This window comes from Dryobates pubescens, chromosome 16 (genome assembly GCF_014839835.1).
Source record: "Dryobates pubescens isolate bDryPub1 chromosome 16, bDryPub1.pri, whole genome shotgun sequence".
NCBI classification, from domain to species: Eukaryota; Metazoa; Chordata; class Aves; order Piciformes; family Picidae; genus Dryobates; species Dryobates pubescens.
The window spans coordinates 1,643,978-1,664,111 of NC_071627.1; the positions used below are offsets into that span (position 1 = coordinate 1,643,978).

The 20,134-nt window shown below is 41.5% G+C and overlaps 1 protein-coding gene across 1 annotated transcript in view; it reads left to right on the forward strand.

Annotated features, from left to right (window-relative positions):
• PRKCE (protein kinase C epsilon) overlaps window positions 1–3,332 on the forward strand; it is a 322,277-nt gene extending 318,945 nt beyond the window's left edge. The window contains exon 15 of the mRNA XM_054168684.1: window positions 35–3,332. Coding sequence (XP_054024659.1) covers window positions 35–181 — 147 coding nt within the window. The 3' untranslated portion in view covers window positions 182–3,332. The remainder of the gene's footprint in view (window positions 1–34) is intronic.
• The last annotated feature ends 16,802 nt before the right edge of the window (window positions 3,333–20,134 follow it).

The window sequence follows — 20,134 nt, forward strand, 5'->3', positions numbered from 1 at the left end:
TTACTATTCACCTTATTTGTATTTTTCTTCTCAGAAAACCAAAAGGGATGTAAATAACTTTGATCAAGACTTTACACGAGAAGAACCAGTATTAACGCTAGTGGATGAGGCAATTATAAAACAAATCAATCAAGAAGAATTTAAAGGGTTCTCTTATTTTGGAGAGGAGCTACTGCCCTAGACAACATTAGGCTGACAAGATGAATGATGCTGCAAGAAGCGATTCAGAAGAGATCATCACATTACTGAGACTCAGTAGATCAAGAACTACTTCTCTTACCCTGAGCCCATATCCCAAAATAGAGTATATATTTATTAGTTACTTTCCTTTTATCTTCTAACCTGAAAGCGCTCTTAATTTCTGTCTCAAAAAGTGATGCAAAATGATTTTGTGTCAGAAACTGTAGATGTAACACACTGCCATATGTGTGCAACTCTTCTTTGATTCCTAAGGTCTCCTCAGAGGACAAAATTGCATCTTTTCCGTGGAAAATGAAGCTGTGTTACTAAAAGTGATTTAGCACATTACAATCTGTAATCGTCGTATTTAAGCTAAGAAAGTGCAAGCTGTTTCTTCTGCACTGATGGTCATGGTGAGATCTGTGCTCATCCATACCATTGTTCTTTGGTAAGCAAAGAAGTCTGCCTTGGTGGGGGTGTAATCCTCAATTCTGAATTTATTTGGTGAGGTATAAACTTAAAGCTGTATGGACAAAGAAGCACATCAGTTACGACTTTTCTTGTACAACTTACAGAAAATTCTTAGGAATAAGAAGAGTCACAAAGATTACTGAAATTTTATTTCAAACAAGACATAGTACATGGATAGTTACTAAAGGGCTAATGAATAAAAAGCCTATAGTACTTTACCAGAGCTATATATAGGCATTTTACAGTTTTTCAGGACATTGGATGTACTATCCATGTTACCAAATTTAATATCCATTTCAATAAACCATTAATGTGATGGCAAGCTTGTAAGTGTTTACAGTTAATTTTAGATTAAGAAATTAATTATAAACATTATAAATTTGCCTTTTCCATTGTAGCTAAGTTGGTATGATTTCTTATTTATATTTATTTTCTCAGCAGTGTGTTACTTTTACACACTTCTACAAAACCTTAATACTACTGTGTTTGTTTAAAATCTAAAGAGAAATCTGCTTTTAAAAGACACAAAATAAGGCTATACATGCATTATATTGAAGTGTATAAAAAATGAAGATCAAACATTCACAAACTGACATTACTGAAAGTTGTAAATTGATATTTTTTTTTTGGTGTATGAATTGAACTGGTAACTCATGTGGACAATATTACTAATGTGAAGTTACCTCTTGTAGATATGCTAACAGTGTTATGTACTTATATTTTCAGGAGTACCCTGTGGTTTGTTTTTGGGTTTTTTTTGTGTACATGTATTGCTGAGGTCATTTTATTATATATTTTACTGGACTGAGTGAGCAGTCATTGGAACCCATTTTAATTGTTGCACATGGGTTTCCAGCTGCACAAAAATATATATACTTGTGATTGGCAAAGTGGCACTAAAGAAGCTTTTTTGCCTTTTGTACAGGTGAGATCTTGTATATAGTGTTTGCTGCAAGGCCTGTGGAATTCATTGAATATAGAGGTATCAACTGCTGCATGTTCAGGCATACTATTAAAATGTTAGTCTATGACAGAATAATTATAATAACGTCCATGTGCAATACCCTTCTATGTGTATTGGTTCAAGTTACTGTCAGAGAGGTGAGGTTTTTGTTATAAAAGATGTAGACATACGTTAAGCTATACTAAATCTCTTGTATAGTTCTCTTCAACTCTATTGTGACATGATAGAGGTTGGAAAGAGAAAGGAATGTTACAAATCGTAGTGGACAAAGTGTGAATCCTTGGCTTTACGAGATAATCTCAGTCTTGAGCAGATGAGTTAGTTTGTGTCAGTTTTGCGTCTGGCTGCTCATAGCCTGTTAGTGATGACAACATTCAGTTCCATTTTGTTTTGTTTTTAAAACTCAGGTGTAATTATTATATATATTCTGATGATGATTTCAAAATATTAAATATTATGGTATATCAATTAATGTGTTGTCCGGCCTACAGGTGTAATAATGGATCAAGCCTTTAGTTTAATTTAATTTATCTTCAGTAATCTTTTGTACTGGGAAAAGACTAGCTGCTGGAGCTGAGTACCAGCACAGAAACATGCAATGATTGCATCATCTCAAGGTTTAAATTTCTTTCTCTTTTAGAAATATATTGTAGAACTGCCCATCAATTTGTGTCTCGCCACTGGCTCTGTTTATTCCTCATCATGGTTAGCTTTTGACATCCAGGCAAGAACTGATCACAACGCTAAGGTGTTCTTTTCTGTACGTGAGCAGGCTGGATAGGAAGACTTATTGGATAGTGCACTACTGTTTGTACAAGAGGCCTTTACACAAAACTCTTGAGCATTTATTTTGAAGGAATTAAAAGCACCCCATAAAGCCTTTGTAAGCAAGCTACATGGTCTCTATTCCCTTTTCTAACATGAAGATATTTAGCAAATGTTTGTATTCTAGGAGGCCTCAGCACCTGCACTGTTTGTTAGAATGCTAAAAGAGAAGTGAAGGAGGTTAAAAACCTTGTGCATGGGCAGATACTTCTTCAATATAAATAGTTAGATTCTCTGCATTGGGTTTACATCAGGTTTGTCTGTTACCTTGAACATTTTTTAAAGATAATTCTTGAAAATGGACATTCTGTTACATTTCTGCCTGTTCTGTAAAATTTTTCCTGTTCCTTCTTTGTAAAACAAGTGCAAAATGCCAAAAATATTATTATTAATTATTATTATTATAAAGAATCCATTGTTTCTTGGTTTTCCTCCCAAACAGACTTTGCTAAAAAATGGAAACACATTTTTCTCCATAGGGTGAAAAAATAATTATTTCCAAAACATGCTTACAAATTACCTCTTTTTAAATTATGTGCAGAATAGTTCTGGCTAAACAGAAAATGTATTCAGTTGGGGGGGTAGGGTTGTGGGGTTTTTTATTGTGAGGATTTATTTGTACAGGGTTTTTTTTTTTGTTATGGATGTAATTTGAATCTCTTGCCATTCATTAGTGTTATTTCATCGTAAACATTATTACTGTGCCAAATGTACTGTATTCAAAAGGATGTGAATGTGTATTGTTTCAGAACCTAATAAATACAATGATCATAAATCTTTTTTTTCCCCCCCAAAGTTTTCCTGCATATTTTCTAAAGAGGAAGAAAGAAAGATGAAGGATTAATATTTTTTCCTGTTCTGTGTTATACAAAATACCATGAGTTTGTCTTTTAGGAGTGGGCCTTTTGCAAAGGAAGAATTTGATAAAAAGAGCCTCTGTGAAGCACTAAACACGAGAAACACAGGTAACAGCACCCGAAGAGTATTGATTTGGGGCAATATAAGATTTACGTGAGAAGCACCAAGCTGTGAGTTACAGACTTTTTCTGCTCACCAACTGCATGGTGTTCACTGACATCTAAGTGATCCCTGCATTTTGCTTAGCTGTGTTGTTAAAACTCACATCAGTAGGGCACTGTGTACAAACACATGACACTGCTTTAGTCTTTAATTGTATTGATTAGAGGGATTAATAGTATGCTTAAGTTTAATTAATTAGGTCCATAGAGCTTATTAAATAATTCATTTAACTTAATCTGTCAGTGTGGCATTGTGTGAAATATTTCAGTATTTCATAGTGTTTCTGTTTGCACCTTACATACTTCCCATTTTCATGGTCTAAAATTCTTAACTTCTGTTTCAATAGATCAGCTATCAACATACTCTGGCAGCAATTCCAATTAACAATCTCCAGTTAGTATACCAATAGGTAAGCTGTCTAGCTTTACAAACAAATTAATTTGAAGTGTTTTCTGTTTGGTTGGCAGGTTTTGCACAAACAGCCATTGTTTCCTTTGGGCTGAGTCTTCTCAAAGTCCCTGAATGTGTTTGGTGCCTGTAAATTTCATGTGTTGACAGCACTAGCATAAGCATTGTCACACAGGTTTTTACCAGTTCAACAACCATGCAACATCTTGATTCTTTTCTGGGTATGTTTTGTAACCTTAAGAGCATCAGAAGAACTTAACCTTACAACCAGCAAGCAGCACTGGCCTCCAAATACATCACTCCATATCCTGTTTTCTTGTAGCACTGTAACAATGGTGGCAGCTAAGAAGGGTTGTCATCCTTGCTGAGGGACTGCAGAATTTTGAAAGATGGCAGTCTTAGAGAGGAAGGAGTCACAGTCTCATTGACTGTCTGTGCTGTAAATATAGTAGTAGAAATTGAGGGAAAGTGTCTTATATGCTGTCTGCTTCTCTGGCCTTCCACATAGGTGATGTTAGATCACTTTACACAAGTGTAAGTGTGTGCATATTTACAAATGTGTATAACTTCCTAGTAGTCTGGGCAGGTACACGAGTAAATCAATATGATAAAGCACCTAAACAAATATCAAAATCATAGTACTTATCCAACAGTAAATTGGACAGTTGAATAGCTGATGAAGTTACAGACATTCCGTTTGGGTCTTTGTCTATATATACTGTTTGAACAGAACAGGTTTTTGAGCAGGTGGAATGAACTGGCTCATCCCAGGCATGCAGAGAAGATGAGAATGACTTGGATCAGAGTGGACTGTTTTTAGGCACAATAAATTTTTCATCTGGGAGAGATGAATAAGCTACCCATATAACCAAAAGCAGATGTGAGCAGCCATACTGTGTCAAACCAAATATTGCTCGAATGAGGTATCCTGTCTTAGCAATGGTCAGTAGCTCAGGCAGGATAAAAGTATAACAGACAGAAAATACATGTGGAAAAATCTGAGAAGAAGAATGCATCAGATGCAGCAGTTTGGATAATATCTCTGAATTATCTTTCTTTTGATCAGGTTTTTAGCAATGTCAGTTTCTGGCATGTAAAGATTTCTGTGGAGATAAACTACACATCTCAGCTGATCACTATGTTTAAAATTACCTCTTTGTGTTCATTCTGTCTGTGACATGATTCTATTCTGTACTGCCCGTGTTTCTCTTTGAAAGAGCATAAATAATTAATTGCTATTTACCTTTTTTCATACCATTCAGAATTTTATAGGTCACTGATACAACCTTCCTCAGCTGGTGCTTATTCAGACTGAAAACCCTTTGCTTGACTGTAATCAGGCTTCATAAAGACACATCCCATATTTTTGGTTATCTGTGTCAACTTTATCTGAATCTTTTATAGTTCTGCTGTATTCCTTTTGAACACAGAGACTAGAATTGCATGCAATTGAGTATGTGGATGCAACATGGATTGACTAGTGAATGACTAGTGTCTTCTGTTGTGTTTTCTGCTGCATTCTTACATATTTTTTTCTTATCCAAGTTTGTGCTCAATGATTTCCCAGGCCTTCCCAGATTAGTATCAGTTGTAAATCTAATATGCATGCCATTAGGTTCACCAGTCATAATGAAAATAGGCTGTATCCAGAACTTAATAAAAATAGTTTAAAAAGGAGTTTAACCAGGTCAAAATGCTGTCTCAGTTCAGACTTCCATTTTAGCATTAAACCTTCAATGATTACCTTCTTGGTATGGTTTTGCTACTGCTTTTGTACTCCCTATATATAGCTCTGGTTAGGCTGCCTCTCTTCAGCATATGTATTAGAACATTCTGTGCAACAAATAATTTTCCAAAATCAATATACAGGACATACTTTACTCCCTTCCTGTCAATAGAGGCTTTTAGTGTACTGAATATGTCTTCGTCTGACATACTAGCTACAATGAAGGGGAGAAAGACAAACGTTTTCTTAGCACATATGTGCCAAAATAGTTTCCACTCCATCTTTCTTTTTACCTCATCATTGCTGGGGAAGCAGGAGATAAGAGTAGCAGCCTGAGGTGGAACACAAGCTGCCACTATAAATATTGTGAAATGGTTATGCAAGACTGTCCAAAATTTGGAAAAGCATTAAAGAACTTTCACGTTTGTACACAGATGTTTAACCCTTAGAAAAAACTCAGTTCAGAAGAAAGTCAGTGACCTGGAGTCTATTGCTGATTTGGGCACTGGATTTGGAACTGAATTGAGCATTGCACACACCTGTCATCACCACCCAGTACTACTGGTTTGCTCTAGTGTCTTATGTACCACAGGATGCAGCAGTGAGAGAATACTAAAGCTGCTAGTGACAGCAAGAGTTGGTGTCTGGCTGGTACTCATTTATGCCAAAAGGCATTCGCATTTTGCCAAATATATTAAGACAAAATGTTACCAAAGGGGCTGTGCATTCATAAACAGTGCCACAAAGGGGAAAGTAAAGAACATGCTTTTGGTATACATGAGCTGTTAGGTTAGTTTGGTCACCTTATGTAGCTGTAGCCTTGACAACCTCTTAGGAATAGAGAAGATACTCCTTGAGTGACAGTAAATACATCCCTGCTCAAATATGTCTGTTACAGAGAGAGACTAGAATACCAGCACAAAGAATTGTGTTCAGATGTCAGGAATGCACTTGTGCTTTCGTGCAGAAAAAAAATGAGACCAGTTGCCTCAGCAGCCTCCTGTTTTCATTGACACAAGCGGTATGAAGCTCGAGACTTCAAAACCATGAGAAGGGACAGGAACTATTACGGTTATTTTATTAACCAGAAAACTGAAACTAGATGCTACAATGAAGTTTTGCTTCTTACTGTGTTAATATAAAGACAGCAGAACTGCCAGAGGAAGAGCATGGATGCTTTCACTGTACTACTGTTTCTGAGCACAAGGTGTTTTCAAACTGTGCTTCACCTAAAACCTACTGGTGGTCTCCCACAAAGGGGCTTCATGGCTACTTGGAGTCCCTCTCGTTCTTCTTTTCAGTTACTAAACCAGAAGACAGTCAAAAGTTGTGTGCAATCAGATGCAGTACTTCATGCCTGGAGGAGGTGGGGTTTGTGGTTTTACAATGGGGTAAGCATTTTATTGAAACATGGTCACACCTAGCAAAGTGTGAAAACCTCTGTGTTCTAGGAAAGCTCAAAATCGTTGGTGTGTTCAGTCTAACACATGTGGGCCGTAAAGTGCTGATCTAAAGTTCACGTTACAACAAGTGCCTCATATTGTTAATTGCATCGTTTTCTTACACTATAGATACAGGGTTGCTGTGACCCCACCTCCCACTGCACATAACCAGTTCTGACTTGGTCATGCAGTAGCTGGATACGGATTTACTTCAGTGGATGAAGAACTGGAAAAGTGTGTGCAGAATACCATTATTCTGATGAATCAAAGGGCCACAAAGGCAACATTAAACCAGCAGTCTTTACTACAACCCAAGAAATCTCCTTCCTCCAGTTAGATTCAATTTACATACAACATCATCTCAGTATATCCCCGATGAAAGCTTTCTGAGAGGTCCATACCAAGTAATGATGTGTTGAGATGCTCATCTTGGTCACATTATACTTTTTCTCATTTACTTGCTCAGAGATAAAAGTAACACACCATGGGAGTATTTTGCAGTGGGTGATAATGCTGCCACCATGTATTTGGTACACAAACTGAGAGATGATCTCCAGATGCAAGACTTCAAATATGAGAGCTTTATTGGTATTTTTGTTCTTGTTAATATTTCTACCCATGTTGGGAGAAGAGTCTGGGTGATGGAGAGTGGAGAGTATTAATTTTTATTTACTGACCTATCCAGCAATAATTTGAATCACCCACAAGTTGATTCCAGAGCCAGGGAGGTTAGGAACACCAATAAAAAACTCCTGGTATATCACTTACATGCATATTGAAAGTATTTCTGTAACCTCTGACCCAGCTTGTAAACAGCAGATTCCAGGAATTCTGAAAACCATACAATACTAAAGTAAAATTGTACTTAGCAATAAACATGCTTTCCTCAGTGAAAAAATCTGGAAGCAGAAGAATGCAAGACCTTGAGATGCACTGCTGATTGTGGGGAAACTGCTGAGGCCGCCTCCTGCCTAACAGCCGGGGAAACACCCACCCTTGTGGAGCTCCTGATAGAAATATGTAAACCAGCCATGGCTGTTGTGCATGAGCACCTCCTTACTATCAGGCATTCACAGGCCACAGCTGTGCAATGCCAGGAGTGAGAGCTGGCATGGAACAGGAAGTCATTGGAGGAATTCAAAGAGCTGACTGGAAAGACAGGATGGTTATTCTAATGGCATCAGAAGAAATGAGGAGCAAGTAGGTGAGGATAGGAAAGACACAAAACACAGTAGCCATCCAGAATGCAAAATACCCTTGGAATGGGAGAGGTTTTCAGTGATCAAAGAGAACAAGGGATTGCTGAAAGGTGATTGAGGGAGAGAATGTGAATCTTGGATAAAAGCTAAGCCTAGGAGGGAACAAGAGGAATTCAAAGTGGATGTCTGTGCTTCAAAGACATTATGCCCAAGCTACTTTTAAAATAGCTAGCTTGAGTACCATTACTTCAGCAGTGCAACCCTATGTTCAAACACTTACTCAGTGCCTGAGGGAGGGGAGTATACAGTTAGTTGCAACTTGACATGGCTCCTGATTAAATTGCTAGGAGTAAAGAGTGATCTGGTTTAAAACTAATCCAGAGTGTTTGTACACAATTTGGCCTATAATGGAGGCACATCTAAATAAAAACCCACAGATTGCCATGTCTATGGAAAATACACCAAATGCTCCTCCCATCAGGGTTACTACTCAGCCACTGTCTCCTTCCCAAAGCTATGTTTGTAAGGCTCTCACACTCAGCTCTTCCAAGGGGAGGACGTACTTTTTAAGTCCAGCCTTACAATGTTTTTGAAGCACTGCAGGAAATCCAGGTGTTACAGTCTATGTGTCGAAAATGTCAGGCAGATAAGTGTGCTAGGGTGTTTTCCCAAGAAAGCAGAGGTGGATTGTTCTAATATGAAATAGAAGGAACCTCTGTTACTGGTGTTGTATACTGGTGTTGTATATGTCCTCACACAAAGAAAATATGCATGTTTCTTCATGATGGAAACATCATGAAAAGGTAGAGACATCATCAGGTGAAGAATAACAATGCCAGTGTATATCCCACCCCTACTGTGTTGCTGCACTAAATGGGCACTGTGGTTTTCAGTGTCATTCATCCTGTTGATTTAGCAATGCAAGAAAAACTTTTCATACATCAAAGGCAATAAAGCAAAGCATGCACCAAAACAAATATGAGGTCCACTGAATGACTTGTTGATTTCCATGAAGACAAATAGACAATTATGCTAAAGCAAATATTTTCTGTATCTAGTGTATGCTTTAATTCATCGACATTCTGACTTCCACTCTGCTCAGTTTTTCAAAATAGAAAACTAGCATAATGCTTCTGGTTGACCAAGCTGACCAAAGGGGCACTTGGCAAAAATTGTTATATTTTCTTTTTTTTTAATTTTTTGTTGGTTTTGGGGGGTTTGTTGTTGTTGTGGTTGGGTTTTTTGGTTTGGTTTGGTTTTTTGTTTGTTTTGTCTTGTTTTGTTTTTTAGCATAGAAGATCTTTGTATTTGTAGTGTGCTGCAACAGTTACGCCAGCCTGTCATCCATGGTGGCTGGAAGAGAGGGTGATCCCATCCATCTCAGCCATGTGATTCCAGCCTCGTGGGTACTGTGAGCTGGGATTCAAGTACAGTAGGTACTTTACTCCATTCCTCCTCTCCACTTACCAGTTCCTTGAAACGCTCTTGCGGGAAATAGTTTAGGTCAGCAGCCACTCTCACTTACAATGTGTAGAGCCTGTTTAGCACAGTCCACTGCACAAAGAGGGCAGTCTCCCTTCTTGCCTCTTGGGGCTTCCTGTCCACACTACCGGCTTTCTGATGGCTCTAGCTATTGCCTGACCTCTTTTGAGACGATCCAGTTTGCTAATCTGATAGTAAACTGTGACCGTTTGAGGCTGTGCCTTTAAGGAAGGGACATTCTGGCTGAATATTTTTGTAAATATTGGCATTCTAAATGAATTTCATTGGTGGATATGTGGGAGTAAGGTCTTAAGACCCGGGGCAGCTGGAACTTTGTTCAGTTTCGCTTCCTTTGCTCACCCTTCTAGCTGACTGCTTCTGGGCTTCTGGCCAAATAACGGATAAGAACTAACCCTCCTGTACTAGGCCTCTGCTTGGTTAATTCCCCTTTTCTCTTTCTGACCCTCTTTGGGGAAGAAGGGAGGTAGGGGGGTGAAGGGGATACAGGGGGAAGCCCTCTCTGTTAGGGGGTCCTATTCCTGGTTTTGTTTCTTTGCTGTATATTCCTGTATGTATTGTAAATTTGGTATATTTGTGTACATAAATTCCCTGCGATCATTGCTTTGTAAATGCAGCATTTTTCCCTTGCGCTTCACCAGCTGAGTTGGCTGTGGCTATTTCTTCTTAGTGGGGGAGGGGAAGCTGGGCCTTTTCTTTCAACCCACCACATAAACAATTCAGTTAATTTCATGAGTCAGTTCTCTGCCATTTTAGAAGGCTGAAATAGTTCATAAAAGGGCCATATGCATGCCAGACAACTGAAAGTGGTGTGGTTGTGAAACTGGGAAAGACTATTCTTTTGCAGTGGGAGGGAGTGGGCAGTTCATCTCAGGTCACCTTACCACTTCTTAACTGAACAAGTTCACCACCATTGCAAAGGTGAGAAATAACTGAAGGACATTTGTGTGCTCCAGGAAACCATGCTGGTGAATCAGTGGAGTGCTGCCCTATCTTGAAATCAGCTGTGGTCCAGTGCTGGCAAGATGAATCAGAGGATGCAGTTGCTGAAAAAATGGCTGTTCAAATGAAGCAATCCAAATTAGATAAAAATTTAAGTTCTCGGAAGGGGGATTTTAAAACACTGACAAGAAATCCCGCAATTTTCAGGGGACATCGGCTAGCAGATTGAGGTAAAATGCAAAAGTTAAATTGACCCACCTAAATAAAGTGAGGGAGGAATTGCCAGTGATTCCAGTCAAGAATGTCTGGTCCTCAGCCAAGCAGCCTATGTTCCTTCCGGGGCTGAACAGCAGCCACCTATTCCCACTCAGACATGAACGACATTGCTTAACTGGATATGACCTACTAGCATACTCCCTGTAGCCTTCACACTTGGATCAGAATCCTGAATTATGCTAGGGACTGTGTGATCACAGGCACACAGTCCTGCTGCACTTAGCCTCCCAAGAAGACCCTATGGGCTTACAGTAGTGGTACAGATCAGCACCCACCCTCCTAGTTGTTGGATGTGGAAGTAATAAGTTATGGGGCTGACAGAACTGTAGCATTTTAGTGAAGAGGTTTGGGGTTTTTTTTTTCACAGTCTTTTTTGGATATATTTCTGATACGTAGACCCCAGAGACACCAGACAGATGTCACAGTCATCAGTGTGTACCTGTGCAGCAATAGTCAAAGAACTGAGCATGCTTAGTATTTCACTGAAAGAGCCAATGCAGTAGCAGTAGCTTTGCTGAAAGCCTTTGTTTCTGTGATTTCCATAACCTGAGATGAGGATTTACCAGCCCTTTCCAAAGCATCACCTCACAGCTCCAGCTCCAGCCTTGGCTAGTAAAATGTTGGGCAGTTCACTGCAGTTACTTAAACGACAGAATTGAAAGCCTGGTCTGTAAACTGCACAGCATCCTCAGGTCTCAGGAGGAAATTAACTGAAGTGGAGGCATGCAAAATGTGATATTCAGTACTTCAGAGTGTCCTGCAAAAATTCTAGGCTATTTGCAGCCCATTCTCCTCAACAACGTGGTAATTCAAAAGTTGCCTATATTAGATGCACTCTCTCTCACTGTTTTTTGTGTCCCTTAGTTTGGTCTTAGTCCATTTCTGGTGATGTTCCCACTGCTATGATTTTTTTTTTTCTTTTTTTCCCTTCAACCTAATTTTGTCTCTTCCCTCATCTTTCTGTGTTTTCCTCCAGTTCATGTCCACAGCTGGGGATTGAGCTGTTTGGTGAGATTTCTGCCCACAGTAGACAGTTTTACCCATTGACCCCGTGTCTGCTGTGACTTTGGCTAAGATAATGCAATTCATTCAGTGTCATTCACAGCAGGAGCAGAGTAGAAAATGTTTCATTACAGGAGCTCAGAACAATGATGATACTACCAACTATGTATAAACAGAGTACTAGTTACCCAACATTTAATGGGGGGGCAGGGAAAGCTGAGTGATTTTCTTTGGCTGCCACCATCTGTCGAAACGCATCCTGGAAGGAGGGACACCCAGTGTTGTGCTCTGGAAGTTCCAAAACTTGTGATCCAGCTCTTGAGTTCGTATCCCCCAAGACGGTACATCACAGCTCTCCTAGCCTGCAAAATGATACCAGCTGACTGCAGGCTGCAGGAGTGAAAAGAATTACATCAGATTCCTGAAACAGTGTGGTAATTCATTTCTGATTTGGCAAAATGGTTCAATAGGTACAAACATTAACTGAAAGGAAATATTGGCATTCTGCTTTGTTTTGCTACCTCACACCCCTTTTCTTCCCCACAACCACTTTTTCCTCCTTGCTGCAAAAAGTATGTATGTTAAAGGAAACAGATTTACCAAAATTACAAACCTGCATGCGAGCCAGCCAGTTTTTGTGGCATTGCAGTTGATAGCATGTGGTCATGGAATGCACCACTTTGGATATCAAAGAGAGATTTGATCAGAAGGCTAATGAGTGTTCTGAGCAGAAACATTTATCCCTCAGTTTGCTTGGAAAGCTTGTTTCCATGTACAATGAAAGTAGCCATACACTTTTGTGCAACTGCTACCCAATACCCACAACGAGTGACTATAAATGAAAGGAGCTACTGATTCACTTAGTCATCTTCTGTCTCAGATGCCCAATGACCAAACACTAATCGACTCTTTGAAATCTTTTTCAAAGTAGATCTGTGCTAAGGGGGGGGGGAGGAATTACTCCAAGTACTTGTAGTTTTATTGGCAGCTGATGTGACTACTGATCAGTCCTCTACTGTTCTTTCGATGTGAGAAACGTGCTTTGAGATTCACAGTGGAAAGAGATTAAGTCTTGCAAACTTACCCCCCAAATAAGAAATCCGTATTGATACTGCAACTACAAAGGAAGACTCACATTGTGAGGATTTTGTTCTCTGACAGTACCTTATGTCATACAAATAAAGAACAAAAAGATTACTTTGATGCCACTAAGTCACAAAATACAGTTGCCCCAGGCCATAAAACAATTGTAAATACTCCAGAACCCTCAGAGGAGAAACTGAGCTTGTTAGAGGAGGGGTTGTTTCATCCCCTTTTCCCCACAGCTTCTGGATTAAGGTCAGCACTCTGCTGCCTCTTGTATTCTCTTGAGACTATGAGATAAGGAAAATCCTAGTCTCTTGCTTTATTTTGGGAGAGGATGAGAAGAGCCCTGGCACTTGGTCTCTTATTGTTTTTAGAGGACTGGTGGCTGTTCTCCTGATGGGCTGTGCATGCTGTTCCCTCTGCCAGTTTGCACTGCTGGTGAGATCCCAGCAGATGCTTCTTCTGATGCTTTTGGACTGTCCTATCTTGCCCCCCTGAAGTGTATGAGCCATTCTCTCCTGCCACAGGGCGGAGGGAGCTTGGACCAGGGTGAGAAGGAATACATGTTTATGTTACAGGTGCAGGTCACTTGCAGAGTTGAGCAGTGCCAATATTCAGAGTATTTGTGTTATTCCTGCACTGGAAAGAGTAAAGGAGTGGTGTGCTTGATAGTGACCTGCAAGCTTGGTTGTTTGAATACATGAGGCTCTTAACAATCTTATCTGCACTGCAGTTCTTGGAGGCATCTAGCCAGGATTTAATGATGTGTCTTCTCCAGTGTGCTACTGGTCATGCCCCTCCTTATTTATTTTTTTCCCTTTCCTGTGCTTTTCTCTGGTCAATTGAAATTTAAAAGCTATTAAAAGAAGGAGTTTTTTTACAAGTATTTAGAAGTGCATGGGTTTTCCTCTTATTGTAAGTTTTAATGTTGCTGATATCCATCAGATTTACTTGTTGCTTGACATGTCAGCATGAATATATACAACTGTCTTTCATAAGGATAGCTGAAGTGACAGATGATTTCATTGTTGGGTGTACAATAGGCTTGAGTACAATGGAAAAGAAGGGCTGACATCTGCTATGGTGATATGTTTTCCAAAGTATGTATTGTCATCTCTTTTGTGTGTTATGCAATGATAATTAGGAGCGGCAAAGTGAGCATCAGTCGGCTGCTTAGCACTAACTCAGAATTTCTACTTAGCAAACTGTATTGGCACCTTCCAGTACCTGACAGTACAGTAAGTATGGACATATACCCCTTCTTTTTCAGTCTGCAGTAGTGTGCTAACTGTGGAAAGACAACAAAGGAACCAAAATCTAGCAGTCCTTACTTGGGGCATGTCCAGATGCCTCCATTCTGTCCATAAAATGTCCACAGAATCATCCACCCTGGTAGTATCTCCGGCTCATTTTCTATGCCCCGTGTTTTCTCTCTCCTGGTTTTCTCTCTACCCTGAGCATGAAGCTTCCACGATGTTTCTCATCCATACCATACCATACCATACCATACCATACCATACCATACCATACCATACCATACCATACCATACCATACCATACCATACCATACCATACCATACCATCACAGTCAAAACTACAATACTGTAATGACCACTCAATGATTGTCCTGTAACTGACGAATAATCTTTACATCTCTGCTGGATTAGACTCATATTCCCCATTTGGAAAACTACTGCAGGTTCAGATACAATTGGTAAGAAATAAAGTAACACAGCCCACTTGAAATAGTAACTGTACTCTCTGCTGACAGGATCCCACCATGCGGGGGATCTACATTTTAGGCAACGTGGTAGATCTTGCCCTGAAGTGCATTTCTAATCTAAAAAGAAGACTGGACAGGTGGAAGAGCACAGCAAAGAAGGACATAGAGGGGCAGTAATTGCTGTGGTCATAGCTGTCAGCATAGCTATGTGCTCTGTGCTCAGTGGGCATTACACAGCTGAGAGAGATATCAAAGATGCTGCTTACAAAACAAGAGCTGATCCTTTGTCTAAAAGGTAGTCTGGGAAAAAGCTAAAGCATTGGCAAGATGTCCTGGTAGCAGCTAGCATGGAGTTACTTTTCTTCCTAGTAGCTGGTTCAGTGCTGTGCTTTGGATGTAGTATGAGAAGAATGTTGATGATACATTGATGGTTTAGTTGTTCCTATGCAGCACTTACCCAGAGTTAAGGGCTTTTCAATTGCTCTGTGAGCAAGCAGGAGCATAAGAAGCACATCCAGGACAGCTGACCCAAACTAGCCAGTGACCACTGGATGTCATGCTCACTATGCACTCAACATCTTCTCTTTGTCTTTCTGCCTGGCTTTTGACAATGCCATTTAGGGCTGGGTGGCAGAAAGACAGAGGGCAAGGTGCAAGCTGTGGCAGGAGACTGGGCAATACCTTTCCTAGAGATAGCTTACTTATCCTCCCATTTCTCTTCCCCATTTACTGGTACAGAGCTGAGTTGTGCTGGTTGGACCAAAATATGGACACCTCCATATTTTAAACATTTTTCAAAGGCTGGTTTTAACCTAACTCAGTTCTCACTTTACCCAATACACAATAACATGGGCAAAAGTACCAGCATGATGTGAATGAGGCCCCCCCCAAAAAAAGCAACTTAAAAAGAGTGAAGAAAAGGGACTGTTAAAGTTGGTATTGGTGCAGAGAGATGTGTCTGTCAAATCACAAGACAGAAGCAAGGCTCATTAGCATGCACAGTCAGGAACATAGGAGTTTTGTTATTTTTATCTGATTAGATGAAGTCAAAAGTGCTTTTCTGAGTCAAAAAACTTCATTTCCCTCTTAGAAATGTAGCCCTGCTGGCTAAGAGATTGATTTCTTCTGATAACTACTAGATTTTCAACAAGTCCAGGCAGGAGGAAGATGAAGAAAATTTAAATTGTTCACATACTGTGCACTCAGTACCGTTTTGATACTTTGCCACTGCTTGCTCTAAAGTCCACCTTCAGTAATTTTCATGTGCAATCCAAGTATCTGCCAAGTATTTTGGTGGCCAAAATTGAGAGGAGCTCAGCTCAGAATGGCCAAGTACTTGCTAAACGTAATGTCCCTAGAGATTCACTTGCTGAGAAATGCTAAGTGTTGGAGTGTATCCATAATGCTATCTGTAACAGGGTAAGGTCAACTAAAGCTAGAGCTGCAAAGAAATTTGGTCCTTTATTAGGGATCTGTAAGATGAGATACCCTTTATGATATGGTCTATGATGGAAGAAGAAACAGAAGCAATTTGGATCCATTTCGCATCAGTCTGGAGGTAGGAATGCTCTTGGATTAAGTGATAAGAACCAGTTTCTTCAAATCCCTGTTTTGCAGAGGCCAAACAAGCATCTCTCACCTGAGGAGGAAGCCCTGGGTGCCTCCTGACAGGTGATGAAATTTTAACACTGCAGAGATAAGAGGATACTCTCTAATTAAATAATATGAAAGGGAAACTGTAGGCTCCATCCCCTTACTCAGTGCTCCTGCATTTCTTTTGTTTATTGCATTAGTAGTGAGCAAAGCTGCAAAACCAGCACTCTAGAAAAGAATCATAGAATCAATAAGGTTGAAAAGACCTCAGAGATCATCAGGTCCAACCTATCATCCAACACCTCAGGACTAACTAAACCGTGGCTCCAAGTGCCACGTCCAATCCCCTCTTGAACACCTCCAGGGATGGTGACTCCACCACCTCCCCGGCTGGCACATTCCAGTGGCCAATCTCTCTTTCTGTGAAGAACTTTCTCCTCACCTCCAGCTAAGTTTAAGCACAGCTTGAGACTGTGTCCTCTTGTTCTGGTGCTGGGTGCCTGGGAGAAGAGACCAACCCCCTCCTGGCTACAACCTCCCTTCAGGTCTCCCCTGAGCCTCCTCTTCTCCAGGCTAAGCAACCCCAGCTCCCTCAGCCTCTCCTCACAGGGCTGTGCTCCACACCCCTCCCCAGCCTCGTTGCCCTTCTCTGGACACGTTCAAGAGTCTCAATGTCCTGAAGTCTCAGTGGACCTGGAGGGGAACACGGTGACCGAAGATGAGGAAAAGGCTGAGGTCCTGAACGCCTTCTTTGCCTCAATGTTTAACAGCAAGGTAGGAGTCCAGGATGAGTGGCCTCCTGAGCTGGGTAATAGGGTCAGGGAGCAGTGTAATGCCCCAGAAATCCATGAGGAATTAGTTTGGGACCTGCTGAGCCACTTGGATCCCCACAAGTCCATGGGACCGGATGGGAACCATCCTCGGGTGCTGAGAGAGCTGGCAGATGAGCTGGCCAAGCCGCTCTCCATCATTTTCCTCCAGTCCTGGCTCACTGGAGAGGTCCCAGGTGACTGGAAACTGGCCAATGTGGTCCCCATCCACAAGAAGGGACGGATGGAGGAACCTGGAAACTACAGACCAGTCAGCCTGACCTCAGTGCCAGGGAAAGTGATGGAACAGATTATCCTGGAGGCAATAACTGCGCACCTGAAGGGTGGCCAAGGGCTCAGGTCCAGCCAACATGGATTTAGGAAGGGCAGGTCCTGCCTCTCCAACCTGATCTCCTTCTATGATCAGGAGACCCATTTGGTGGACGTGGGGAGGCCTGTGGCTGTGGTCTACCTGGACTTCAGCAAGGCCTTTGACACCGTCCTCCACAGCAAACTGCTGGCTAAGCTGTCAGCTCGTGGCTTGGACAGCAACACTCTGTGCTGGGTTAGGAACTGGCTGGAGGCTGAGCCCAGAGAGTGGTGGTGAATGGTGCCACATCCAGCTGGCGGCCAGTCACCAGTGGCGTCCCCCAGGGATCAGTGCTGGGCCCCATCCTCTTTAACATCTTCACTGATGATATGGATGAGGGGGTTGAGTCAGTCATCAGCAAATTTGCAGATGACACCAAGTTAGGAGCAGATGTTAGTCAGTTAGAGGGTAGAAAGGCTCTTCAGAGAGACCTCAACTGACTGGACAGATGGGCAGAGTCCAATGGGATGGCATTCAACAAGTCCAAGTGCCAGGTGCTGCACTTTGGCCACGGCAACCCCATGCAGAGCTACAGGCTGGGGTCAGAGTGGCTGGAGAGCTACCAAACAGAGAGGGACCTGGGGGTGCTGATTGACAGCCACCTAAACATGAGCCAGCAGTGTGCCCAGGTGGCCAAGAGGGCCAATGGCATCCTGGCCTGTATTAGGAATAGTGTGGCCAGCAGGAGCAGGGAGGTCATTGTGCCCCTGGACTCTGCATTGGTTAGGCCACACCTTGAGTCCTGTGTCCAGTTCTGGGCCCCTCAATTTAAGAAGGACATTGAGACACTTCAACATGTCCAGAGAAGGGCAACAAGGCTGGGGAGAGGCCTTGAGCACAAGCCCTATGAGGAGAGGCTGAGGGAGCTGGGATTGTTTAGCCTGGAGAAGAGAAGGATCAGGGGTGACCTCATTGCCCTCTACAACTACCTGAAAGGTGGTTGTAGACAGGAAGGAGTTGGTCTCTTCTCCCAGGCAACCAGCACCAGAACAAGGGGACACAGTCTCAAGCTGTGCCAGGGGAGGTTTAGACTCGAATTGAGGAGAAAGTTCTTCACTGAGCGAGTCATTGGTCATTGGAATGGGCTGCCCAGGGAGGTGGTGGAGTCACCGTCCCTGGAGGTGTTCAAGGGGAGATTGGACGTGGCACTTGGTGCCATGGTCTAGTTGTGAGGTCTGTTGGGACAGGTTGGACTTGATGATCCTTGGGGTCTCTTCCAACCTTAGTTATACTGTGAGACTGTGATACTGTGATACTGTGATACTGTGAGTTAGTATCTCTTATCTGTTAGTTGGCCAGAAGCCCAGAAGCAGTCCAGCTGAAAGGGAGAGTGAAGGGAGGAAACTGAACCGAAAGTTCCAGCCGCTCTGGGTCTAAGACCTCACCTCCCCCTTAATTCGCCAATGAAATTCGTTTAGAATACAAAATATTTTATAAACATTTAGCCAGAGTGCCCCTTCCTTAAAGGCACAGCCTCAAACAGTCACACAACCTCTTAGTTGAACAGTGTTGTGATAGCAATGAAGTGTACTTACTCAAAGCTGTGCTTATTTATTGGTGGGTTAGCAACATAAAGTTATGTGACTTTACACACTTGCAGTTGTGTACAAAACAAGCAAACGAACAAACAAACCTCACAAACAAACCAAGAAAACCCTAATCAGATCCCCTGACAGCTGGGTATGAATCTGTGTTGGTAAAGGATAGAGAGTAAACAACAAATCATATAATGTTATGTTTGTGGTTTCATCTCTGGTCACTTCACCTTTGAATCGGGAGATACGACTTCATGTGAACATCTATGAACTACAGTCCGTAATGTGACATTTTGGAGAGTGATACCGCCGGCAGTGCATGATTTCAACGCAGTCTTCACCAGTATTTGAACCAGGCTACTTTTAGGATGCAGTAGCCTGTTTGACCTCCAGGATGTAGAAGGCTAAGTTCATATTTAATTTTCAAATCACACAGAAGATGGGGGGCTAAACCCAAGCCCTCTGTATCCAAACAGAGCATTCTTTAACACTAGTTAGTTTGGAGCCTGAATGTCTCCATTTTTCACAGAAAGACAATCTGATTAGACTTCTAACTCTAAAGGGGAGAGAGTCCAGGGAACTGGGCAGTAGTTTCTGGGATTTTTCTTTTTCTTTCTTTCTTTTTTTTTTTTTTTTTTGTGCCCCTTAATTTGTATGAAGAAAGGGGCATGCATCTAGAAGATGGCTCTTAACTGCTGACCTGGGGTGTGTGAAGGAATAACTGGCTGGATAAGAAGATCTAAATTCTTTCCTGCTTACAGCTGTAGTTTTAACTTCCTTTAGCCCTTCCAGATTTGCCTGCATTACTGAGTGATGATGTCTGTAGATGCTGGCGTCTTAATTATGATGGGAATGGATAAGAGCAGGGCTTTGATTTCCTAGGCTTGATAAGATTTGTTTGAAAGAACTGTGAATACACATAGATTGGTCTGTGTCCATTACCGTTTACCTCATGCAGTCATTTCCAGGTGGATTAATGGTTCAAAAGGCTATGCTGTTCAAATTTTGTGAGGGTTGATTGCCACCTTTACCCAAAATGAGAGGACAAGTGGAAAACAAATGG